The 27,651-nt window shown below is 45.7% G+C and overlaps 1 protein-coding gene across 2 annotated transcripts in view; it reads right to left on the reverse strand.

Moving 5' to 3' along the window:
• PRKCH (protein kinase C eta) overlaps window positions 1-27,651 on the reverse strand; it is a 219,929-nt gene that overhangs the window by 63,860 nt on the left and 128,418 nt on the right. For both annotated transcript variants that reach the window (XM_024748244.1, XM_024748252.1), the window contains exons 7-9: window positions 26,668-26,795; window positions 23,606-23,749; window positions 23,251-23,424 (exon numbers count right to left, since the gene is read on the reverse strand). In XM_024748244.1, the coding sequence (XP_024604012.1) occupies window positions 23,251-23,424; window positions 23,606-23,749; window positions 26,668-26,795 (446 nt within the window). The remainder of the gene's footprint in view (window positions 1-23,250; window positions 23,425-23,605; window positions 23,750-26,667; window positions 26,796-27,651) is intronic.

Consider the following 27,651-nt stretch of genomic DNA (forward strand, 5'->3'; position numbering starts at 1 on the left):
ACAGCGGGTCAGGGTGAAGCAGGAGGGTCTGGTGGATTAAATCCTTGGGATGGTGGGGATGGGGGCTAGGTGGTGCTAGTAACGCCTGGATCTCCTTTAAGTAATTCCACAAAACCTTGAATTTCTGCATTAAATAAAAAGTAGAGAAGGCTTTGGTTCTAGTTTTAGTTCTGCACTTTAAACACTATGTAACCTTGAATTTAACTTTTTTTGGATGTTCAACATTAATAAGGTGAGGATGATGATGCTATCTCTACCGGAATCATTGAGTTTTATAAACTGGAAGAGAGAAGCATAAATCAAAGTGCATGCCTTTTTGTCTGGAACATGTAGGGTTAATCACAGCAAGTAAGGGACATCTGATAGGTCCTCACACCTGGGCGGAGAATAATCACAGAGAAAGGAAAACATTTTTGACAAATCAGCCAGACAACAGTCTAATGACAGCCTCAGAGTTGCCTCAATGTTAGAAATTCCATTTGGCCCCTCAGAAGGTCCCTGAATCAGAAAAGGCAACTTAAAGTCAGGTGAGATGCTGTCTCCATCTGGAAGGAACTCTAACCCAGCAGGTGAAATGGGCTCTTAGAAGTCACTGTTGCAGTCAATGTACTAAGTACCGTGCAAGTGTTATGAATAAAGTGCTATGGAAAGTAACACTGCTTAATGGAAGAAGTGTACAAGTCTCCATTAAAAAGTGATTCTCCAAGATGGACAGCATAAAACGCTTTGCTTCAGGAACCTCTGAGATCAATGGACTTCCTCATTCCCTCTCATTAGCATTTATGGAGTCCCAAGTTAGCCCGTGCTGAATTAGGTGATGGGGACCCAACAGAGAGTAAAAAAAGGCACAAAACAGACACAGTCTCTATCCATAGAGAGTCTAGTGTGGGAGATACACATTACTTTAAAAAAACCACAAAGTCACATAAACAGGCAAATGTACAAATTCTGGTCAATGCTGTGAAGGAAAAGTGGAGGAAGCAATGATATTGTGTCATCCGCTTGGGGGGTCAGGGGAGGTCTCTCTGAGCAAGTGATGTGGGAGCTGAGACCTTCCAAATGAGTGCAATCAGGGCCAGTGGTCATCCTTTTGGAGGGTGGGAGGGTGGGAGGTCATTTTGTAAGGAAACTGGTATCTTACCAATTCACAAAGGATGTGTATACGCACACAGAAGCCATCCTTACTTGTGGTTTCAGGTGCTGCCGGCTCTGTTTGGCATTGCCACGCATTCACAGCTGAATGGTGGACAGAGATTGTGTATGCTGTTGTTCATCTCCTGATCCATCACTGGTTTAATCAGGCCCTTCCCAATCAGAGGACACTACAACTTATGACCTCCTATTCCCAATTTTAAGACAAACCTTAATTAGAAGGAAAAAAAAATCCCCTGGGTCTATGAAACGTCTCTTTCTGCTAATGAGAAGCAAGAATTTAAGAGTGAAGATGGAATGGCAAGACTCACACACACAAAACCCAAAACCAAACGTCAATAAAACAACTCTTCAGGTTGACCGATATGAGCCATCAGAATACTAAATACATCAAAGCCGTCTGACTAAGCTCATGGCTGTCATGTGAGTGTGACTGACCAGGGGGAGAGGCCGAGTTGGGTGGGACGAGCTTGGATGAGCAATGGGGTTCCCTATTTTCTGTACGGGGAGGGCTCGGGTGGAAGGAGCAGGTTAGCAGTGGGCGGGGCAGAGGGTAAGCATGTGATAGAGACGGGCCTAAGAGCTGCACCCGCATGAGAAATTGTTATGCCGACGCTGTGTTCATTTGGAGGGGCCTCAGGGGGCCCGGATGAATCCCCAGGTGGTAAAGTTGCCTCAAGCCATCCCTCAGCAAGGAGGTCCATCTGATACATTTCTGTCATCTGGCCTGTTCACCTTTGCATGGCTGTGACTGGTAGTCACATGAATTCCAACAGCTTGAAATACCTGGTTGCTAGAACTGGGTTAGTAGGTAAGTGGCTACTCCTTAGGCTGCTGGAAGTCAGCGGGGGTTAGCAAGAACATCTAAGACAGTAGGCATCAAGATGAGGGCATTCCAAGGGAAATTGCGTCCATTCCTGGTTCCCCCCTAAAATAATTCTCATAATCTCAAGTCTGAAAAGCCAGACCCTGGGCTAAATTCCAGATCTGGGGAAGGACATAACTGCCTTCCCTCCTCAGTCATGCTTCTCTGTCTCGGCCCCACCACCTGCCCTGGCGGCAGATTTCTCAGCTAATGCACGGGTTCCTGGGAGGCGTGCACACCTGGCATGCACAGCAAGAGGTCATAAGCTTTAGAACCGCGAAAATATGTGTTTTTTTTCACCCAGAGTCTCATTTCTAACTTCCTGTCTGGCACCACCTAGAACAGAGGGTACAGCTCCCAGCCCTCGGGCTACACGCAGCTCTTTAAGCAAGCAGGAAGGGAGAACGAACCAGGAGATACAAGGACACTTTAATGAAAAGTAATAGTCCATCTTACCAAAGACCTACAATAATGTCAAGGTAGAAAACTAAACGCATGTTTATCAGCTAGCAAAATGTGTTTGCTGTGAAGAGACCTTCTGTTTACATACAATTCTGTTCACTCTATTTTAAAATGTCTTCTGCCAAGACAGTTCAAATTTGGTAGCAATTTCTCCACGATTTCTTTTGTAGAGGTGGAGATAAATGACAAAAATATCCAGCTTTTAGCAAAGATTCACTCATAGTGGGGGTGAGTGAGAAGCCATCCTCAGCAATGAACTTTCATTAAACATGTCCTCAGGTGGGGCTTCTAGAAAGTGCGCAATAAGCAGTAGTGGCTGCTGGTGGTGGCTGTAATGGTGAAGATGTCTTCAGTTAGAAAAAAAAAAAGATCATACCCATGAATGTGCAGAATTATTTCAGTTACAGCCAAAGATGCAGATATGCACAGAAAAGACAAAAAAATACCTATGTATGACAAGTCATCTTTCAGTTGTGAGATCTTGTATGTCATTTATCTCTTCTTTATACTTTTCAGTATCTCTGAAGGTTTCTTTTTAAAAAAAATTTTTTTATTAAAAAAACTTTTTTTGGCCACATGATGCAGCTTGTAGGATCTTAGTTCCCCGACCAGAGACTGAACCCGGGCCCTCGGCAGTGAAAGCGTGGAGTCCTAACCATTGGACCGCCAGGAAATTCCATACCGGGGCACGAACCCGTGTCCCCTGCATCGGCAGGCGGACTCTCAACCACTGCGCCACCAGGGAAGCCCGTGCATTATTCTTATAATTAGAAACAAAGCAAAGTCACCTATGGCTTCCTCCATATTTCCCTAATTTTCACCTGAAAGATGAGAGATTGGGAAAGTGCAATTTTGAGACTGTCTTAGAGTAGGTACTTAGGCAGTGGGAGATGGGATTAGGAAAGCAGCTACAGAAAGAGGGGTCTTCACATCTCTGGCTGCCCATTATTCAGGACCCCTAATAACCACCCTCTCCCTTAATAGCCATTCTGATGCCTGATATAACCAGGCCATCAGGCTTGTTGGAATCACATCCAAAATGAGACTCAGGAGGCTCTGGTTTGGGTCCCAGGGCTCCACTGAGAGGAGAGGGTCTGAGTTCTGGTACACAGGCTTCATAGAGTCTACTGAGTCCTTCAAAGACTTTTTTTTTTTTTTAATACTACTCTATTTATTTATTTTTGGCTGCACGCGGCCTCCTCATCGTGGTGGCTTCTCTTGTTGCCGGGCACGGGCTCTAGAGCGCAGGCTCAGTAGTTGTGGCGCACGGGCCTAGTTGCTCCGCAGCATGTGGGATCTTCCAGGACCAGGACTTGAACCCGTGACCTAACCACTGCACCACCAGGGAAGTCCCCTCAGAGACCTTTTATGCTTGCTTTAAGGGTCTCAACAAGGAGGAATACATGTTTACTGAGCACACAGTATGCCAGGCCCTGGGTGGGGGCCAAGTATCATTAAATGAATGAGAACCCAGGCCTGCTCTCAGGAAGCTCTGGTAGCCGGAGCACGTCAGCCCAGTGTGCTAAGCACAGTAGAGGGGCACAGGGGATATCATGCAGAAACAGCAGGGACACTGGAGCAGCCTGGAGGCTGGGGTGGGGTTGGGGGAAAGCTTCGAAGAGGAGCCGATTCACCAGCCTTGAAGGATGAGGAAGCACGAGTCAGGATGGAGTGGGGTGGAGGGGGCAGGAATCAAGGTGAATGAACAGCTGAAGCGTCAGGTGTGAGGCAGGGTGTCGTGAGTGCAAAGGGGGATGTTCCCCAGGTGCTGAGGCTGCTTTCAGGGTCAAGTGCTGGTACAAAAAGCCAAGGCTGGGCTTCCCTGGTGGCGCAGTGGTTGAGAGTCCGCCTGCCAATGCAGGGGGTTCGTGCCCCGGTCCGGGAAGATCCCACATGCCGCGGAGCGGCTGGGCCCGTGAGCCATGGCCGCTGAGCCTGCGCGTCCGGAGCCTGTGCTCCGCAACGGGAGAGGCCACAACAGTGAGAGGCCCACGTACCGCAAAAAAAAAAAAAATGCCAAGGCTAGTTAGGAAGCTTCCCTTCACCCTATCCGCAGGTCACCCACAGCTGAGAACGGGGTGTTAGTCCTATGAATACACACGGTCATTCACTATTGGCCTCTGCCATAATTACAGGCCCAGTGTCTGGGCTAAAGCAGGTGGCAGCTACGCTTTTTAAGGGCTAGGCTTGAAAAAGACTGCAGTAGTGTTGGAACCTGCCACAAATAATAAACATCGGCTACAAAACCCAATGACTCCAGCTGAATTTTACTCCTATGGCATGAATGCCATCAAGCTGGAAACCTTTCACATTGAACAAATGCCCTTTACAAAGCAGCAATGAAGCAACGAGGCAGAAGATCACCTCCTGCCTACAACTCCACTCTCTGTGCTGCTTAAGACCTAGTCTCACTGATGACTTGACAAACACTAAGTCATGCTGAAGAAACCCAACTGGGAAGCAACCAGAGGAAGCATCTGCTGGGATCCATGCATTTAGGGAGGCTCTCACTGCACGGTGGATTAAGGCTGCCATGAGTCATTTCTGGGGCAGGGAAGAGTTTCCAAATCCCACCTTGGGCAGTGAGGGCAGACGGTTGTTTCTGTATTTAAGCCTGTGTAGATAGCATTCCAGTTTTTCTAAAATCCAATTTCCTAGATGCTGAGCCTGGACACCTGCACGGCTTTCCCCGAGGCCTCTGGCTCCTCGATGGGAAATCTTGCCCTGATCTGCACAGTAGAGAATCTAAGGTCCCCCAGGCTGGCTTAACCTCAGTTTTAAAGCCAAGTGGCCCAGCCCTTTGTCTGTCCCTTGCTCCTCTCTTTTGTTCCTGATTCAACCAACCACAAATGCAAGTCATTAACATGGGGTGAGGAACACCTGGGGGAATAAAAGCAACTCAGAAATCCCTTTGTCCCACTCAGCCCAGCCCAGCCCAGCCCAGCCCAGCGTGAGTTACAGGAGGCCAAGGAGCTGGTGCCTGGTTAATAATAGAATTCCTGTCATCACGTGCCTGGTTCCATTGACCGGCTGCAGCCTGGGCCAAGTCTGCCCTGGCTACTGTCAGTTCAGGGATGTTACTTCCCCAGCCCAAAGGGGATAAAAATATCTTCCGACCTGAAAGTGGCTGTCAGTATAAGCAGTGTGCATTCCCTAAAGCCCCTCCTAAGGACTGTCTTTTAGGAGGTAAAACTGTTGGGCAATTGCATGAGGAAACGTTAGAGAGAAAACACCAGTATAGATAGAAGTGCTATGGTACCTGTGGCAAGGTGACGTCGCCTAAGGAGGGTGAGTGCAGAGTGAGCACGGGCCAGGGATGAGACCCGTTAGGGTTCGTGTGCCAGACACCTTCAGAGGTGTCTGCTCAGCTCATTGAGCCCTTCCTTTCTCAGAGACCTGCCCTGGCACCGTCACGTGGGGAAGTGCTGGACATCCTGCACACAGCAAGTTGGACCAAGTTGCTCCCCGCCTCCTGCCCCAGTCCCCTTCCCAGAAAATTGGAACTGAGATAGACAGGTGTTCATGTAGGCTGTGCTGTGTGCAAGAACTGAGAAAACATGAATTAGGGAGCTGAGGCTGCCGCCTCTGTGGTGTCAACACATGAGATGTCTCGGTATATCAGAGCAGTGAAAGCCTGGATGGACAGATGGGGGAGAAGAATGGGGCAAAGATAAGAAAGTGTGAATGGGCAGAGAAGGAAACTACCTGGGTCCCTCACACCCTTCCAGTTTCAGGTTCCCAGAGAGACGTGGCCATTGTGTGCCCTTGGGTTCCACGAGACACCACTGTACCTCTGATTCTTTATTTTCACTTCTCCCTTTTTGCATGACTCTAGTTAAATGTTTTTCCATTATTTGCTACCAGGAGAACTGTAACTGAAACACTCACCGATTTTTAAGGGGCATGAGGTTTCCTGATTTATAAATCTAGGGTAATAACACCTCTAACTACAGCAATCATGTGAGGATTAAACCGAAGCCGAGTGCCTGGCACAGCACCAGACCCAGAAAGGGATCTCAACAAATAGACTCTATTGTTATTACCACATCACACAAAGAGGACCAGAGCTACATCTGGGAGACCTTGTGCCCAGCACTGAAGTCCCTGGTGTCGGCAAGAGAAAGCACAGTGTAGGGGTCAGGAGTAGAAGCCCGAGATGCCAAAGCAGCTCCTGCTGTGCGCTATTTATTTTTTCGCTCTCAAAACTCTCACCGGCAAAATGGGGATAATAAGGTGATTAAACTCACAGGTGTTCGAGGATGAAATGACTTAAGCTTAGAATTTCAAACAGTTACGTGGTGGATGCGGAGATGGTGCCCCACTCATGGAGTACTCGGCCTGGCGAGTACACAGGAGCGAAACGGCAGCCGCAACCTCTACAGCAGCAGCTCCCCGACCCTCAGTTCAGGACAGGAATCTCGAGGGATCAGGGAGTCAGGAGGACCCCAGGGCAGCTGCTCGGTTGCAGGAGCTCTTCCTGATACTGCACAGTCATGGCCCTGACCTGATAAAGTGAACTTATCTTTCTTGGACGTGACTATTTAACAAGGGGTCACGAAACTAGATTTGATAAGCCAAGGCGCATTGACCAAATAAGTTTTCTCATCTTTCTGATATTAGATAATAATTCATATTCTCTATTTTAAGAGCTTTATAATAATCATAATCATTATTGCAAGGCAAATGTGCTCCCCCACGAACTGCAAACACTATGGTAAACGAGACTGTTTATAGTAGCTATTCTCCCCTTCTACAAAGTCGATTTTTTCTTATAAACAGACTGAGAAAGATGTTTCTGTTTAAACCAAGGATCCATGGTCACCGCCACTGACACATGTAAATCTTATTTAAAGATGTATTTACAAGTGAGGATGCAGGTTACCTTTTGGAAATAAGACAAAGAATAGAAACAACATTTCAAGTTAATGACTAATCTAGTTATTGCTTTAAGGCAATGTTAAGCTGGGAGCCACATCAATACTTACTTACCCAAGTTCTAAGAATTGCTTTGGAATTATTTCTAAATGAGTAACACATCAACCCTGTATCAAAAGCTGTGGAGTGCTGTTGACCGGCTGTGGACAAGGAAAAGGAAATCTCCAGTAACAGACAGCATTGTGTTGGATTTCTCATAAGTGCCTCTGTTTTATAATTTTTCTCTGACAAAGTCATCTACAGGGTGAATAGGGAGTTCAAATCAACAGGAAACCGTTACTGACGTCAAAGAGGTGACAGCAGAAAAGCACCCCTGTGAGGAAATCTGATTGCACCATGCCTGAACTGGAAACAACTTGAACTTAACCACATTAAGAATGATTACAAAGCCTTCAAGGAAGAAACAAGGAGAGGGAATCAAATGGCTTTTTGTTTGTTTGTTTTGTTTTTAATTTATCATTTTGTGCAGCCCAGAAGATAAGCGAAGTTAATTCAATTACTCAGCAACTCTTCTGTCAAGCCCACAGGCATGGTACATCCTATCTGAGCTCAGAAACTAGTTTCTGGGAAGGTGAAATATGTCTCCAATATAACAAGCCCTTAGGAGCTTGCATTTTAAACCTGGAGGGACACACAGTTCTTTCCAAAGACCAAGTGTTCTCCTGGCAAACTGGATACGTTACGCTCCTCTCTTATAATGAAACTCGACAAGGCTCATTGGCATATGTACCAGATGAGGGAAACGAGGCAATCGAACCTGGAGGTCAACATCCTGTGAAACATCTGGGCCAGGATGGGTTTTTTTTAAGCATAAATAAGCAGCAAACATACGATCAGGGATATAGCAAAGTTGGGGCACAAGCCCTCCCTTCCTGGTGGAGCCTCCTTTGGCGTCTCTGGTCCACACACATCCTGCCCAGTATCACAGGGCTGGCTGTGCTGACTTTGTGCACTTGGTCGTGTTTTCTCTGGAGGACCCGAAACCTTTTAAGGCAGAGCCCAGATGCCAAATGATGTATCTCTAGTACCACCGCCCCCGGTGCCCGGACTACGGTAAGGTTTAATAAACCCTTGAGGAACTACCATAGCAGAAGACCATTTTTATTTCCTGATAAAATTTAAACTAGATTAGAAAAGTTGGAACAAACCGCCAAGACTAGTTTTACCCGGCCAGTTTGTGGAAGTCAAGTGCAAAGAAGTGAAGTGCCTCGTCCACAGTTAAAACAGTTTGTGAAAGAGTTCAAGAGAGGCAGGTCTGCTTGACGCCACTTCACTTCCCTTTATTTATAAAGCTTTGGTTTTTCTGTTTATAAAAGTAATTACATGTTCTTCGTTCAAATGTAATTACAAAGTAAATACATGGAAAATTGAGAAAATAAAATCACCTGTAATCCTGATACCCAGAGAGAGAAGTCTAAATACAAGGAGAAACAAAACTATTTATGGCTTTTAGCATCCGAAGAACTGCAGATTTTAGAGCACCTAAGATATTTACAAAGTAATTTTAACTACCTTCGATTTTCCCCTTATGTCCGAATTATACTTAACACTTTACAGCATGTTTAAAGAACAGAAAAAGAGAAAACAAAAAAACATACCCTTCCTTTTTCACTTACATCACATAATATTTCCTGATGTACTTAGTCATCAAAACCATGATTTTTTTTTAACAGTTGCGTACTATTCCCCATGCCATTTCTATGAAGTCCTATAATTAGCTGGATTTCTGCTTACGTTAATAAGAGACATGGTATTAACACTCTAGTCACTGTCCTATGATAAAGATCATTTTTATTAGCCTGGAAAAACAGGCATCTCTGAAAGCAGATTATTACGAACTGGACATGGTTTTTTAATTCTGAATGTAGATTCCCAAAGAAGATACCTTAGGTGATTATTCACTTAAAAAAAAAAAAAGGTTTGGTCACTTAAAGGTATGCAGGATAGGATTCCTTTAAATCATTATTTCACATAGTACATTCTTTTTATAAAGATTTTGGTTTCAGCGTCAAATAGGAACAAGTCTACTGAAGATATTTATGGATTTAGTTTGTATAGGGCTACAGAATAAAGAGTAAAAATTCCGTTATGCCATTTCACTTTAGATTCTTTTTCATGACAGAGGTTCCCAAACTTCGTAACTTGTTAAAGAAGATTTCATGTCTCCTTTTGATCTGTGGATCAACTAGACATTTCTTCCTCATGGGAGGAGATTCTGGGTTATAGCTTTCTGATTAAACATTTTGCCAATTAGGTAAGTATCAAATCTGGCCAAGAATATTCCACATCTGCCTCAAGATGATGCCTGGCAATCCACTGGCTGGGAGTCTGTTCCTTTCTCTGCCTCAAGATGATGCCTGGCAATCCACTGGCTGGGAGTCTGTTCCTTCCTCTGCCCTATGGTGCTGCATGCTTGCTGAAGTTTCTGTCTGGAATGTGCCTTCCATGTGCTATTTTGAGTTTGAGCCTTCCAGTGTAGCCATAACATCATTCTTCTCTGGCCCTCTGGCTGGGGAATGAGATCCCCTACAATCCCTTCCCAGATCCTTTTTGCAACGTGGGCAAAATATGGATCTCCACTGTCCACCGAGGAAGAAAGATGCAGACTTTCCTATAAAGGTAGGGAGACCCAAGTAAAAGAGACATAGCTCTAATAAGATGAGGGGCAAAGTGATCAGAAATAGATGAAAAAGTTTACCCAGGGGAGAGGACATTGTGCTACTTTTGTCGAGAAGCTTTAGCTGGTGAAATGAAGTTCGATGGGCCCTTCAAACCCCAAGGATGAGAATGGTGACTAAGGTGGCCACACAAACAACCACATCCTAGATCCAGTGGATAGCTTTGAATCCTTTGGTGAACGGACTTCATCTCGGCACTTGACGGCTCCTCCTAAGAAACCACTTCCTCCTGATTCTTCTTTTTTCCCCCTACCTTTAGCCGCCCTTACTTAGAAATCCCTCTTTAGCCTTCCTCTCTTCCCCTTCTATAAACACCTACTGACATATTTTAAATGATAGTTTCTACTATGCCAAGTGGATACTGACACTAAAATCTACTCCCCACCTGAACAGTGTTTCTGAGCACCATCTTACCACTGGATTTTCTGCAAAACAAAAACACAACAAAAAAACCCAAAACATTTATTCCGTTCCCCCAGGCTCCCAACTGGTCAGAACTCTCGCTATTCCTCTCACTCTTTTACTCTAAAAAGTCCTATCAATTCCACCTCCTATGTGTTTCCTTGACTCCATTCCTGTGACTGCGGCCTTGGAGCAGGAAGGTTCAGCAGGCCAGTGGTTCAACAGCCTTACCAGGGCTGCCCGCCCCCAGTCTCCTCTCTCTGCAGAGAGCCACCTGGAGCCCTCCCAAAATGCAAAGCTTAGGTTGCTCCCTGCCAGTTCCCTTCACCTCATGATCGAGTCTAAACTCTTCAGCAAAGGATGTCTTCTTTCCTCCCCGTATTTCCTCTCCTGCAATCCTGCTACATCAAGTTATTTGGGGGTTCCTGGGCACATCATACAGTTTTAAGCCTCTGTGTCTCTGCACTGCTATTACCTCTGTCTGGGAGGCCCATCCCCCTTCTGTCTCTGTAGGGCTCCTATTCATCCTTAAAACACAGCTCAGACAGCCCCTCCCATGGAAGGCCTTTCCAACCTCCCCAGGGACCAAGCTATGACTGTCTTCTATCACACAGTGATAAGACATATCTGTGTTTAGGAAGACCCTTGCCTGAAAGCAATAAAAGGGCAGGTCCACATTTTGTTCTTCCTTATGCTTTCAGTCCCTGGCACATAATGTCCCTGGCTCAGGAAACATTCACTGAATTGAATTAAAAATGCAACGTAGACACAATATTACCATTCAACGTACTAACAAGTAATGTCTCTGGTGGCTAGGATCTACTTTTAATATGTAGAGACCACTCAGTTTTGCAGATAGCCTCTAAGGTATCTATCTTAAGCTGAAATGGCATTCCCATACCTGGGAACAAAAGAAAGAAAACAGCAAGTCTGCTTTCCCCAAAGCGCACTTGTATTGCTACCAGCACATTTTTATACACTGGTTGGGAAATATTTCTTAAAGCTTTATCTCTGTTTGTAAATTCCAGTCACATGTACCACACACAGGATAAGAATCTGACTCACAGAGAGGCACCCCTTTAAGACCAGAGTGGTGACGATGATTTTCATAAAATGTCACTCATTCAATGCTTTGTTGGTAAAGTGGACACATAATCATTAAATGCCAAAACACGAGAAGCTGCACTATTTGTACTGCTTGCCTTCTAACATAACCCGTTTTAACTATATGCTCACTGAGCTTACCTTTTGTTCCTTAGATGCCCCAGGCTCTGACACCCAGTGGGCTAACGTTTTTTTTTTAATTTATTTTTTATTGGAGTATAATTGCTTTACAATGGTGTGTTAGTTTCTGCTTTATAACAAAGTGAATCAGTTATACATATACATACGTTCCCATCTCTTCCCTCTTGCATCTCCCTCCCTCCCACCCTCCCTATGCCACCCCTCCAGGCGGTCACAAAGCACGAGCTGATCTCCCTGTGCTATGTGGCTGCTTCCCACTAGCTATCTACCTTATGTTTGGTAGTGTATACATGTCCGTGTGTCTGTCTGTCTGTCTCTCTCTCTCTCTCTCTCTCTCTCTCTCTCTCTCTCTCTCGCTTTGTCACAGCTTACCCTTCCCCCTCCCCATATCCTCAAGTCCATTCTCTAGTAGGTCTGTGTCTTTATTCCTGTCTTACCCCTAGGTTCTTCATGACATTTTTTTTTTCTTAAGTTCCATATATATGTGTTAGCATACGGTATTTGTCTTTCTCTTTCTGACTTACTTCACTCTGTATGACAGACTCTAGGTCTATCCACCTCATTACAAATAGCTCAATTTCGTTTCTTTTTATGGCTGAGTAATATTCCATTGTATATATGTGTCACATCTTCTTTAACAGGACAGCTGTTAGGAGTCCCCAGACAGGAGCTCTGTCTGTCTACAAACTCAGAAAAAAACAGAGATAATGCTTATGTCTTTACAAAGAAGATCTCTCACATTTTCTTTGGCCTCTGTGAAAAGGCTAGTGATCTAGCCTACTTGACTTCCCATATCTAGGCTGGACCACCAGACACTCATGTAAGGCAGTGGTTTTCAGCTGGAGAGATTCTTCCCCCAGGGAGCATCTGGTCATGTCTGGAGACTTTTTTGGTTGTCGTAACTAGGGAAGTGCTGCCGGCACCTGGTGAGCAGAGGCCGGGGACGTTGCTAATCCTACAACGCACAGGGCAGCTCCCTCCCCTCCTGTGACAAAGGGTTATCCTGCCCTCAATATTAGTAGTGGGCAAATGATATCACATTGTACAAATACGTGATTTAAATTATTTTAAATTTATTTTTTTTTAAACCTTTTTTACTGGAAAGGTTGAACATTCACCAGTCATTCAATTCCTTAAACTATTGACCTGCTGGTGAAGGTCAAGGTCTTGGAGGTAAAGTTCTGAGCAATGTGGAGGGAACTTCCTGCTACAGATCTGCCCTGAAGCCAAAGTAAGGAGGGGCAAACTGAGTTTCTGAGCAGGCTCTCACTTCTGCAGGTTTCCAGAAAAGGAACTTGAACCAGTCTCTAAGTCCAGTTCTCTACTTTGTTGGTTGTGGCTCACTTATCTTGAACTGCCTTCCACCACTGGTGAGACACACGCTAGTGCAGAAGGTCTGGGCTTGTCGTGGGCACAGGCTAGTTCCCACTTCACGAGCAGACTATGGGTCACTGCTCCCTGGGGGTGAGGAGAGGAAGGAAAAGGTCGAAGGCACTTCCCACGCAGCCACTGCACAGGAGCAGGAAAACACGTATGGGTGGGAGGGGAGCAGTTTTGCAGGAAGGGCTCTCCTCTTTTGGTTGGGAATTATACATTACATCATTTTAACGTTGAAAATATCATACACAATGAGAATGGAATTGAGACTCTGGGAGGAGTTCCAAGACTCCCTTTGTGAGACCTAAGCAATACATTATTACAGACCATCCTAAAGAAATGGGTAGGAGTGAGCTCCAAATACAGCGGGCTCTTTTGCTGTGCAAATATACTAAAAGCTGGACGCCTGCACTGAAAGGAAACAGGAACTCCCTGGGTGGTCCCAAAGGGGCCTGCCAGAGCCCGTCAGTGGAGCGGGAAGGTCTGCTGGTGAGACAGCCAAGGTGCTCTCTGACAGTGGAAGGCTGGAAGAGGAACCCTGCACAAGTCAGTCTCGATGGCACTGATAGGGGGGTGGGGGCAGGGAATGAGACCAGTCTTTCCAGCGGGATGAAGAACACTGTGCCCGTTGCAATGGTGAGCATGGAAAGTAAGCCTGCTCTTCCGTGACGCCTCCTGCTTTGGGCCCCAAGCCCAGTGGTGCTACAGAATCCATCGCCGTCCCTGCCCCCAGGAACCTCCATCAGGTCTTCAGTTCACTGCACCACACAGGCATCCACATGCATATGTAACTTCAATACAAGCCCCGCAGACTCTCTTCTAAGCGGATGGCTGCTCTGAGCCTGTCCTAAATGGCAATCCCAGAACTGCGACCATGACCAGCCCACCGTGGAGGGTCAGCAGCTGACTCTATGTTACGAACAGGCTGCTCAGGCCCCTGAACTCCCCGGGGAGGATACCGGCTCCGTGAGGGAAGGGGCCCCTCCTTGCTCTGTCCACTGCTGCATCCTCAGGGCTCAGAGCCGAGCCTTCACCCTGAAGGAACTCTGCACATTTGCCCAATGAATGAACACCCTTGACCTTCACCTACTGGTGGACAAGTCTCCATCACTACAAGTCGGCTACACTTACAGTGACTGACGGGGCTGATTCTGTCCTGAGGGGTCCCGGATTGTTCTGGGGCCTAGTGGAGACGGTCGCAGCTGGGTTCTAACCAGTGATGAAGCAATTATGGAAAATGCAAGTATTTCAAAACTAGGAGACATTATGGTCTGTGGTTTTCACCCAGACCAGTTGGGCTTCTAGACTGCACGATTCTGGGTCCAGGGTAAGGGGGACCCATTCCAGCCACCCACAGGTGTCGCGTCAGGCCCCGGCCTCAAGGTTCCAGTTGGTTCTGGCAGAGGCCAACCCAGCTTCCCAGGGAAACACCCGCAGGCCACCCTCAGGTGCTGCTGGTTAGACTGTTAGTTTGATAGTCATTCTGGTTGACCTTCTGAGGAGAGACTGGCCCGTAGGTAAAATTTCCCCCCAGAGGCCAGTCCTCGTTTTCAGCTACCTTTCCTTTGGTGGCATGGAGTAAACACAGCCATTATGCTGTCTATGCCATGCGTGTGAATCGCCTCTTCCCAGCTAGACTGAGGATCAAAAGCACTGCTTCTCCCCCTAGCCCTCCATCAGTGTGATCCCGGACTGGCTGACTTTTCACTAAACTATTTGGTAGAAAGCGCATCCCATCCTCATGCCTGGAGCCACTCCTGGCACTTCATGCCCAGTGCTTTAAAACAGGGCCCTGCTGAGGCGGGAGTATCTATAGTTTGGCAGGTACCCAGGCACAATCAGGGAAAACCGTAACCAAAACTCACTGCCACAAAGCCTCGCCAGTCATCGGGAAGCACAAGGGCCGCGTCTGACCCTGGCCACTCTCAGATAAGTCGACGGAAGTGACACACAATTCGTGAACCGCCTTACAACCACGGAGGTGGGGAGTCCAGGCCATCTCTGGGTCATCGGTGTGGATGACAGCTAGTGACGAGGCCAGTTACAGCTGAACAACCTCAAAGGGAAACACATGGCAACCCTTTCAAGCCCTTTGGTCACACCAAGTGTTCTGGCAGTCCTCCCTGAGCAGAGACAGCCAAAGGAACAGCAAGGACTTCGCGTCCTCCTATTTCCCATTCATTTTCACGGCCATACTGAGTCACAGATAGTCGGGGAGCCGGGAAGCCTCCGAGGACAGAAGCAGAGGTCCTAAATCAGCCTCCCAGAAATGCAGAGCCCAGAGATGGCCTATGTGCATTCTCTTCCCAGCTGGAACACGATTAATAAGTTGGGAACATGCCCAACTGGGAAACACCATGTTCTGGTTCATTTTCTATTTTGATCTGAGCCAAAGGCAAACTATACCAAATGACCCATAAGCAGACCAAATGGTGTTTATGGCACTCACTGCTCAGGGAAAGGAGGAAACCCAGTTCCAAACAGGGAAGAGGAAATGGCCTTTCCTTAGGTATTTTATAAAAGGCCACAAAACTGTATGTTGCGAAAAACTGCCTTTACTCCTGCCTGATGACAGTCTCCTCAGCTGTACACATTGCAAAGAGAGGATACTTCTATTTGTGCGATATTGGTAGATTATTAAACAGGACGACCTGGTTAAGAATCCACAGACTGACTCCTGCTTGCTGTGTGATCTGGGGCAAGTTCTTTAACCTCTCTGGATCTCAGTTTCCAGATCTTTAAAATGAAGATAATAGTATCTATACCCCCATGGACTGTTTTGAGTATTAAATGAGATATTTCATTCAACAGCTATTTATGGAAATACCGAATTGTACACTTGTCTAGACACTGGTAGTGAATACGAGCACCCAGAATATGCTAGGGTCTTGGTGAATAGTACCTGCTGCTGCTACTTCATCCTTCACCCACCCCTTCTGCAAAGCTGGTGCAGTTAGGCGCCAAGAATCGACCAGCTATGTAACGTGTTAACAGAGGGCTCTTCCCCTTGCCCGGGATGTCGCTGTGATTTAGAGCATAGCGGGTAAAGCTGTACCAGGGGCCAAGTGGCCCAGCTGCCGCTGCCAGATGCTCCCTGAACACCGGGAAAGGGAATGAGAGCTGGAGGGGCTGCAGGGCGGTTGGGTGTGCAGGGCTGACTGCACCTCCCACCCCCACCTGAACGAAGTCCGTGGGGGGTCCCTATTGGGAGGCATTTCTGCCAACAGGTCTGTGACAGAAGGGCACAGGAGGTGCTTATCTGGAAAAAAAAAAAAAAAAAAAATCCAAGGCAGGGGACCTTCCTCAAGACAAGGGGACTATTAGCTAAGTCAAGATGAGAACTCAGGGCTCTCCTGTTGAAGGCTACAGTGTAGTGACCTCCTGATGAGATTCTGAAAGATGCATTCCAGGGCCACACGACCATCCTGCTGCCTAACTCTTCTGTCTGTCTGTCTGTCTGTGTGTCTCTCTCTCACATGTACACCCCTTTGCTAATATTTAATATGACGATGGAGACAATAACCCAGAGAAAAGACTGTTTCCCTGCACCCATGCTGGCAGGCGATTTTCAGACATATTTTAAGTGTGATTTAAGTGCACCAAAATCAGTTTGCACCGGTTGTGTAAGCTGACAGCACTTAGGTCACAAGATTCCTAGCCGCCCTACCCTTCAAAGGCTGGATTTCTGCTTTGTTGACCGACACTGAGTGGCAGCTTCTTAGGGAAAGCAATGCCCCTGCCAGGAGCCCCAGGCGCACTGCTTCACGGACGACCCCTGCAGGTGACACCCGAGGACACCCCGTCAGTAGGGAGGTGAGAGCACTGGGCTTCTGTCCCTGTAAAAGGAGGTTTTGTGTAATCTGTCCCCCGCCCCTCACAGGGCAGCAGCTCACAAATGCAAACAAGTTCTCTCCCAAAAACCGGGCTCGTGGACCCGACGCGGCCGGGGTCGTGCCGACGAGAGGCAGCTCTTGGGCACCAAGCACAGTGTGTCTTATGCTTTCCAAATGGAAGCCTTTGCTCTAACAAACTGGGTCTCTGAACAAAGGCTAAAGCATCTGACCAGTGTTTACTCTGCCACTCCCCCTCCTGCTGCTGCTGCCTCTTTGTTCTTCCTGGTCTCGGCCCTCAGCACTCAGCCAGGGCTCCAGGAGAGCCAAGGAGAGCCCCTGGGAGCTGGGGGTGGGGAGACCCGGATCCTAGGCCATAAATGCCAGCAGGCTTGGCTGCCAGCACAACAGTCACTGATTAAGATGAAAGGCGTGTGAAGTGAATTGAACCTGAAAGAGCGGGGAAGGTGGCCTACACCAGGCCGGCAGCCCAGACCCTGGGCCCTGCTCCTTTCATAAGGCCTCACTCCTCCCACCCTCATCCACAAAGAAACAGAAACACATTGCAGAAACTGACGATTGAGCAAAGAAGAAAAAGACCATCCCTAAATCCACAACCTTCATAACAGTCCCTGGTAGTTTACTGGCATCATCTCCTTTCAGGCTTATTTTGGAGGAGGGGCCAGGTTTGCCACATTGCCGTCCTGGGTGAAACCTGATATAGATTCACGCCCCTAATCATCATAAATTCTGTACTGTTTCCCGGCTTCCCATCTCTGAGTTCCACCATTTACTCTGTTAGATTTAGGTCAAGTAACTTATCTCCTCCTTCACTTTATCACTCGGCAAAATAAGGATAATAGTTGTACCCATCTTCTACGGCTGATGTAAGAGTTATATGCAATGAATATTACACGTTAGGTGCTTCTGACAGTAACACACGATGATCTAACTACTTAATATTCCATTATTCTCTACTGGCTGAAAATCTTCATCAAATAGTACATTGTTTAAGTATACTCCTATTGCTGAAGGCTGAAGATGTTTCCAATATTTTCCTCTTATAAATAATGCACTGAAAATTAAACACCTTTATGCGTAACATTTATTTTATTCTTTACGTTGTTTTCTTTGGCTAGATTATCAGCAATAAAATCAACAGATCCAAGAGTATATGCATTCTTATAAGTCTGGGTCCAGGTTATCAAATTATTCACAAACTATTAGGATTTACAGTGCTTTCAGAAATTTATGAGGATGCCAGTAGAATGATATACATGCAAGTAACAAGCATTATTATGAAAAAATCGGGGCAATAATTCATGGGCTCATAATTCTATGCAGTAAACGACAAATTATCTAATATTTGAAATCTGCTTATCTTTTTGTTCTGGCCAAGAACAAAAGGAGTTCCAAAATTCCTACTTTGTGGGTGTTTACTGTCACCTCCATGTGGGGGTCTGTGCTGGCCCCTGGGAAGGCCCAGGACATTTTTCTGGTGTGGGGAAGGAGACGGTCATCACAACACCGAGTTGCCACACGTGTAGCAACAGTGTGTCTGCATTCTCGCCTTTGGTCTTCACAGCAATCCTGCTTTCATCTCAACCATGAGAACTTTAAGGCTCAAAGGAATTCTAAGGTGGTTGCAAGCCATTCGGACAGAGGAAAACAGAGCTGGAAGAACTTAGGTCTTCCGTTTCCAAAGGCACAGCTGCTTCCGTATCAGCAGGTTGGAGATGAGTCAGGGCAGACAGGAGGGGCTTTAAGCAGATGCTGAACCAACAACCTCAATGCTGTATAAGACACCAAGTGGACGGAGCCAGGCTGCAGAGTCAGCCTGACCCAGAGATAAACATTGTCTCCAACACTCCCAGCCTAAGGGATCCTCAGCAAGTTGCTCCCTTTCTCCTGGGCCTCAGAGACACTCATTCTACAGGGCTGGACGGCAAGTGGACTGCTGTCTCTGCCAGCGTCTTCACAGTGAAGTGACACATTGCAGACTAGCGTCTCACTTTAGAGGCCAGGGCCTGCCAAACCCAGTTTTTAGCTACAAGTACTTTTTAGCTAAAAGTAGTCATTTACCTGCTTTAATTTCTCATGGTAACTAACATTTTCTGTTCTTTAGAGTTAGCTTTTCAGTAGCAAATGGGGATAGTGACTGAGGATTTCTGACAGATGGACAGATGCAGAGAGCAAATGCTATGCATATGTGGAGTCTGATACCTTGCAAATCCGAGAGACGGCTTAAACTACAGCAAAATGGAAACCGTATATCTCTATCCCAGCATGAGAAAAATGCACTTGGTTCTTTTAAGTTGGTTCTTACCACTTTATCATTTAGACTTAGGGCAAGGGAAAATTCCCATTATCCTTTGCTTTGGAGACATCTACTGTAACACACAAATTTTAACCCCAAAGTCAGCTCCTCTCTCTCTGGTGCAGAAATAAAAATCACCTTGCGGTAACGACTGCCACCTTGTGGCCATATATGAAACTGTCACTAGGAAAAAATAGATGGCCCATGTTAAAAATAAAGGCTTCACCAGCTGAACACTGTGGAAATAACATGTGGACACTAATATTTGGCGATACTGTAGAGTTTATATCTTCCTGGAAAATTTTGCATTGTGTATTCTATATTTATTGGTCTCCCAATCTGGTCCAGGTTAAGTTCTTTTCTACTACAACACCCTCTAATTGTTGGTAAGACCTCAGACTGCTTCCATAGAATCACGGGGATTTCCTTCGGTAGGTAAAAGTCCCCTGGAGTAGGTGACACTTCTTTATTTGTTCATTAGTAAAAGTCCCCTGGGTAGGTGACACTTCTTTATTTGTTCATTAGAGTAACTTGAAGCAGCCACTGCACAACCATGTCCGTCAACTGTTAATATCATCTAAGCCAATGTCATAGAAAACCATCTGCACTTTGGTGCAGCCTGGAAAGACAACCTGAGTATAGCCCTGTCCGGCTCATGGAATGAGGAGAAGGTGAGCCTGAAGCTCAGGCGGGTGACCAGTACCACCCATCAGTCTTGCCTTCTTCACAAGGGTGTTCTCAAGCTCAGGGCCGTTACCCCACTCTTCTCTGGGAAAACAGCTGGATGAGGGCTGATGAAGGGCTTTAGGTGGGCAGAGCACAGAGCATGGGAAATAGTGTTTTGGGGATACTCTGGGTAGCAGTGGAGAATGGGCAGAACCAGAGCTCTGAAGGAACCATGGACCCGGAGGTGGGAAGCAAGAATCAGGGGCAAGGTGGTAGGGGAGGCATGGACTCCAGGGACTCCAGGGCTCCTGGAGCCACCGAGGACTCTGATGAGGAGGGCGTGGCCTCAAAGAGCCTAGACCATGAGGGGCGGGAAGGAGTGCAGAGGAAACCGGAGCCCAAGAAGCTATTACTTGAACCCCAGCTCCTTCCAACATACTCAGACTGCATGGGAGTACACGCCGTGCATCCCGTTTCACACACCCTCCTGTCTCCCGGCTTGCAGTGTTCCCTGCTCCGTCCATTTCCTAAGCTGTACATGTGTCTTTGCCAACACAAGGGACCCTTAAACACACGTGAACGCTCAGCCTCACTCACTGTCAGAGAAATGCCGGTTAGAACCCCAAAGACACCTTTTTAAAAATCTCTCCAACCATCAAAATGATAAGTAGCATGCCATGACAGGAGGGCAGGGGAAATAAGCCTTCTCACACATGGTTTGGGAGTAGGAATTTAGAAATACAACCAGCAAGCGGTAAGAGCTCGGGCTCAGCAGTCAGACTGAAAACATCTGCCACTTGGAAGCTAAATTTCTTCCTGCCTCAGTTTGTTCATCTGTACAATGGGAGTGATGTTAACAGAACTTACTTCATGGGATTACTGTAAGGATTACTGAGATAATACACATAAAGCACTTAGAACAGTGCCTGGTATTCAAAGGATAAAGCGTTAGCTATCTTTAACCACGATGGGAGAGAGGGCCAACTAGATAAAATTATAAATGCACCTACTTCTGACAAAGCAATATCACTTCTAAGAGTGTATCATATAGAAATCATAGCACAAGTACCTAAAGATAAAAGTACAAACAGACTCACTACAACTTTGAAATAAAAGTCTAAGTACAGCCTAAATATATAGCAACGGGAAACAAGTTAAATTGCATCATGTTCTTAAAATGGAATAGTATGTAGCCATTAAAAACGAGACAGCCAGGTACATACAAATATGAGACAATCTCAAGATACATTATTACATTTTTTCAAAAAAATAAGGAGAATGGGGATGCAATGTACAATATCGTGACTACAGTTAATGACGTAGTATCGTATATATGAAAGTTGCTAAGAAAGTAGCTCTTAAAGGTTCTCACCACAAGAAAAAAATTCTGTAACTGTGTGATGATGGATGTTAGCTAGACTAATTGTGGTGATCATTTTACCACATATACAAATATCAAATCATTATTTTGTACGCTCAAAACTAATATAATGTTACGTGTCAATTATACCTCAATTTTTTTAAATGTGTAAATTTTGCGAGATGCATTACAGAGATTTACTTCCTTAATAAAACCATTTTGGATTTTTTTTTCCTTAAAAAAAGGATACAGAATGGTGGACAAATATATACTATCATTTGTGCTTTTTAGAAAAATAAATATGGATGCATATATGCGGTGTGTGTGTATACTTTTGTGTGCAAAAAAACTCTGAAAGGCTACACTTGAAACTAGTAATAATTGTTCCTTTCAAAGAGAGGGTATGGATACTTCGAGGATGCTTATACTACCCATTGCAAAAAAAATAAAATAAAATGGTTTTTAATAGTTAAAAAATGCAATCTGATATGTCATTCCTCTGCTTAAATGTCTTCCATTTGTTCTTAGCACTAAAACCCTAGCTCCTTTAACAGCGCCTACAGCTGCCTGGGCTACTTCTGCAGCCTTAGTTCTCACCAGGCCCCTCCTCAACTTCACATTTTATGCTCGTGAGCTTTATTTACACCTCCTCTTCCCATTTACTAGTAGATCCATGCCTGAGCTGTTTAACCTTTATTCCATATTCGCTTTCATTCTCTTTGCCTGACTAATTCTGACTGGCCCTTCTGGTTCCGGCATAGCTGTGACTTTCCCTAGAAATGCGTCGCAGCATCACTGGACCCATCCTGCTCCCATCACACCCTTTACATCCCTGATGGTAGCAGAGGCAAGGGACATGTCCTGAATTCTCTTTCAGAATGCCTCTGACAGCAAGAAGATTAAGAAATATCTGTGCCAGACCCTCTTGGTGCCTTCACAGGAGCCCTCTTCCCTCTCCACTGACAACAGGAGCCCAGTTCTGAGCCCAATGCTAAATGGGCTACAGAGTGTCCTGCCCCAGGGGATAAGTCAAGGTTGATGTGAGCCAATCACGATAAAGCAGCTTATCTTGACTAGATATTTGCTCTTCCAGCCTCCTCTGCAGCTCAGGGTGAGCCTGTAACTCAGGTCTACGAAAGATTTTTCTCTCCTTGATAAAAGGAGAGTGGTCCACGAAGCCCTTCTGCCTCTGTCCCCCGAGCTTCCTGCTTTGGATGCTGTCATATGAGGTGTGATGTTTAGGGCTGTGGCAAATACCTTGAGACCCACGGGGAAGAGATGTCTGATGTCACTGAGCAACTAATCCAACCCTAACATCGCTACTGTCAGACTTCCCAAGAAAAACGTCTGTACTAATGAACTAAACTCATCCTTTCTGTCTGTTGTGTAAACCACTGTCAGTCACATATTCTGTTAACTGCGGCCCAAAGCATTCCTAATTGCACAACATGATGGGATAGACAGAATCCCACAATCAGTCCACAGAATCAAGCAAAGGGTCCTTGACTGAGGCCAGGAGCAATGCCCTGGGACATTACAAGTCAAGGTGCCCCCTTCGGGCCTATCCTGGTCTGAACTCTTTTCCCCGGGTCTGAACCAGTTCAGCATTTAGCAACAGAGCTGAGGTTAAAGTCACCAAAATAAGCAGCCCCTGACGTTTACTGTATTCTTAGACTTCTGCAACCTTCACTCTGCTAGAGAAGACTTACGTATGAAGACGTTTTCCATCTTAGGACACACAACCCTCAAAGTGATCCCTCTCCAGGACAGTATGAAAGGAAGGAAGCAGTTAGCTCATTGGTTCTGGTCATCAGAAGTCACTGGATACTTCAAATGACCCTACCTTAGGAGTCCATCCCCCCAAAGTTTCTAATACTCTACTTTATGAAACCTTCAACATCTGTGAGCTCAGCTTTTGAAGAAAGGAGGCCACTGAGGCAGTGAAGGTGGGTCATACTTACAGGGGTCTGAAAGCAGCAAAACAACTGAGTGAGGAAGGGGTGATTGCGGGCCAAAGACAGGATCCTCTTCTCTGTCATGGTGCACTCCACATCGTCATCTTGCAGGATCACGTCCTTCTTTAGCACCTTCACGGCATAGAGGTCTCCTGTTTCTTTTATTCTTGCAAGCATCACCTATGGCAAACCAGGAGGAGGGAGCGTGAGAACTCATGCAGCTCTTAGGGTGTGGCCTCGTCTGGGGCAGAAGACAGATGGCACATGGGGAATGGCCATGTGTATACATACATGCACAGGCAAACAATATACATGGAGCAGGCATCCTTTAACCACCCAAACACTTGGCGCCAAGACTCACCTTCCCAAAGCTGCCCTTCCCCAGTACTCGGATGAACTCAAAGTTGTTGATCCCAAGTCTGTTGGAAGAATTAAGCCCAATGCCGTTTCCTTCTTTGATGCTCTCCTTTCCTTGTCGTCTTAGGGTTGATCTGGAAAGAAGATTCTGCAAAGGAGAATAGGAATACATCGAGTCAGAAATCACAGTGGAGCATGAAGCATTTATGGATGAAGAAGACCTTACTTGCAGCTTCAACCCTCAATACAACACATGGGGAAACATCAATACAGCTTGACATGTGATCAGGTTCTGCCACTCAGAACTGCTTCGGCACCAACTCCTGATCTGTGCTTACTGTATTTGGGTCAGAATCATTTAAAATATATCTAAGCCACCGAGTTTCAGTTTGTGCTCAAATGGGAGTATACAGAAAATGTCTCAGTCTGGTCCACCTGGTTTCTTGTGGTGGCTTTCTACAGGGTGGTCAAGGTTCCAAGAGCGCCACCTGGTGTCCATGTCCTGCAAATAGCAGCTTTCACAACTGCTCAGAGAATTGAGCACCACTCCACACCAAGAATGGATGAAGCAACACTTCTATATATAATATTTTAAATTATAAAAGAGAAACAAAAGTTAATGTAAATATATGAAGGGTAAGACTGACAATACCTATAATCTCATCAGCCCTCCTCAAAAAACAAAAAATAGAAACATACATATACACACGTCTATCTTTACACTTAATTTAAAAAAATACAATAAAATTGTTTCATAACACAAGTTTTAATTTAACATTTTTCCAGGCATATTATCCATATCTCTAAATTTCCTTCAAGAACATGAGTTTCCAAAAGCTGTCCAATATTCCATTTTATGGATATATCACAATTGATTCACTAATTCCCGGTATTGGACATATAGATTATCTCCCAGTTTTCACTAGTATAGATAACACACAGTGACCATACTTGCATGCAAATCTTCAAATCAGGGTGATTAGGAGTCTAAGCTCTCAAGCAGGTGGCCTAGGCTCAAATCACAGCTCCACAACCTAACCCTGTGACCATGGACAAGTCACCTATCTCTCTGAGCCTCTTCTAACAAAGGGGATGTTATAGTACCTGCAACATGGGTTGTTATGAGGAGCAAATGAATAACTGCACTTAAAGCACTTAGACCAGGGCCTGGCACATTCCATAAACCTAAGCTGTGTTGTCATCTTTATCAACATGATCATCCTCATCAACATCGTCTATTTTCTTAAGATAACTTTCTGGAAAGGGAATTCTTTGGGCCAATGTGTTAATTTTGAAGACTTCTGATACATGGTCAACTTGCCCTCCAGAAAGGTTAACCAACAACACAATGAGAGCTCCCGGTTCACCACACAGAACCAGAAGTAGGTGTGGCCTCTTTGGGGAGTTCTCTAGCCCCATCCCGCTAGTACAAGACTCATCCCAGGGAGGGTGCTACCTAAAGACAAGGTGACGTGCAGGTGTCTACCTTGGGATATTTATAAGACAGGCTACCACCAGATAAGAGACCAAAAGTCTGACATCCTGGAGCATCTGACCTATTTAGCTAAAAAGAAAGCTTATCTGGGGTAACTTCTAAGCAATGTTTGTAATAAACAGCTGGGCAATATCCTGAAACTGCAAGGATTTTTCTTACTCAATCCAGTGAAACAGTGATTGAAGATATAAAATGGATCACCTTTAAAATCCAATTATTTTAATAGTTTCTCCTCTAGATTTCTGATCATAAATTTTTCAAAGATGGAAAAATTTTACCAGCTTGAATCTCACTTCCTCCACTTAAATACTTCCCCTGCCAGAAAACTCTAAATCCAGTGTCTCAATCTTTTGTTTGTTTGTTTGTTTAACCCATTCTTCTCTTTTGATAGACTGAAGATGTCTCTCCTTAATGCTGTACTGTCGGCTAACAGGTAATTTGGGTTTTCTCACTATTAAGTATCAGAACATGAAAGATACTTGGTTCAAGTGACAAGTGGCGCTGCCCATTCCTAGGGGTTGTGCCACATGGCTCAGCTTATTTCCACGGTATTTCAGAAGCCCTGGGCCAGGCTGAAATCCCTAACCTACACTCTTCAGGCACAGCTGTCCCATGCACTGGAAATCCCCCTCACGGTATAGCATCCTGCCTGTCTGTCCACAAGAAAGACACACAGACTTGAAGGACTTTGCCAACGCCTTCCTGAAATCAAGAAATGCAATGTCAAGCCAAGCCCCTGCTTTACCAGGCAGGGCCCTTCAGTGAAAAGGAAATGGGGTGGTTAGTGATGACACTGTTTGGATAACCAAGAACCTGACAGTGATTGCACTTCCCTTCCTAAGTGCCCAGAGATATTTGACAGTTAAGTCTAGAATTTTCCTGAACCCGGCGTCAAGCTACACATTTCAGAAGCCTCAGCCATAACCATGGCTCTTTCCCAATTCTCAGCAGACCACAGCCAGGAAGGCGGCAATAGGATGTGGGCCTGGGACGTGGCTGAAGCTCTAATGGACAACAGCAGGTGGGGGAGGGTCACTCAGGGCGGTGGCAGGACACAGCGACTGACATGCTCCACCCACTCCCGCCAAGAGGAAGGAACTCCTGTCTGTGGCTGGAATTGAGATAAATTCACAATCCATAAACAAATACTACACAACTGCTGGATTCCAGGCCTGTGGAGAACATCAGCTCTTTTAAGTTCAACCCCTTCAGAGAGAAGGAAGCAAAGGCCCATAGTTACCGGTCAACTGCAGTGCCGGGGGCCCCGACAAGAGCAGAACCGAGGACCCTGGATTCCAGGCTTTTCACCAGACCACAATGACAGGAAACTGTTTAAAAAAAAAAAAAAAATCCCTTTTCTGCTTTTTGCTATATCTGCACGCTCATTATTTCTTGTTATATAATTGTATATAGAACCTTATTTGTGGAACAAAATGCTCTTTAAAAATGCAATAAATCTGTTTATTGTATTTGCTGAGACTAGGAACTTTGATTATGCCACACACAATACTAGGGCTCGCCACATCTGAACAACTTCTAAATTACAAAATATGAAAATAGCAAAGTCTCACCGAGGTGGGAGAAATACTTCCGGGTTGGAGGCCCATTCCTGCCAGAGTCTTGGCCAGCTCCGCCGCATTCACTCCACAGTTTGGGGCCACGTTCGCCTGACATCGAATGTGTACATTCATTTTACATACTGGATGGAAGAGGAAAAGGGAATCCACGTTCAGAAAGGAGCCACGTCAACATGTGCTGTGAAAGAGAGCTGTGATAACCTGAAAGACCATGACTGAGGAATTGCACAGGCTGAATAATGGTATCTTCTCATCAAATTCAACTGACACTCACAACGATCCCTGAGTGTAAGTAAATCCCTGCGTTTTTCTCTATTTCTGTTCTGTGCAGAAGCAGTAAGCCTGGCATACGGAAGAATAATACATTTCAAATTTCTTTTTGTTTTCACTGTGACTTGATGCAAGACATTCACTTAAATCATATGTTAAAAGTCATCACTGATTTCCCAGCATGATTCAATACAGAGATCAAAACATTCATCACGGCAACAGCTCACTCGATTAAATAACAAGGAAACGTGTCAACCGACTTTATGCCATTCCTTGTAACTCTCAATAAAAGGTAGCAATCTAACAGCCACGTGTAGATGGCTGTTCAGACAGGATGGAACGGGTATTTCTGAGAGAAACGCCCCTAAGTAAAGCTTTCTTTCTGAGCACTGTCTTTGGGTGGCCCTCACAGCACAGAACGCGGCATCCTGTACAGCAGCTGTATTTCTCAGTGCTTGCAGCCTGTGGCTTCATGGGTGACAGAAAGCAACCTTTTTAAAGGTCAAGGCAAGTGGCAGTTGGAAGAGGAGAGCGAAGCAAGCTAAGCTCCTGGTGCACAGGAAGTTGACTTGGGGCGATGAAAGACCCGAGGTTTAATCAGCACAGAGTTCTGACATGGTTTCTTGACACGGGCCCTGCCGATCGGAGGCAGGGATAAAGCAGCGTAAGATGTGTTGAGGTGTGTCAGCCCATCTTTGGAAGCATACA

The sequence above is a fragment of the Neophocaena asiaeorientalis genome, unplaced genomic scaffold (genome assembly GCF_003031525.2).
Source record: "Neophocaena asiaeorientalis asiaeorientalis breed wild unplaced genomic scaffold, Neophocaena_asiaeorientalis_V1.1 scaffold698, whole genome shotgun sequence".
NCBI classification, from domain to species: domain Eukaryota; kingdom Metazoa; phylum Chordata; class Mammalia; order Artiodactyla; family Phocoenidae; genus Neophocaena; species Neophocaena asiaeorientalis.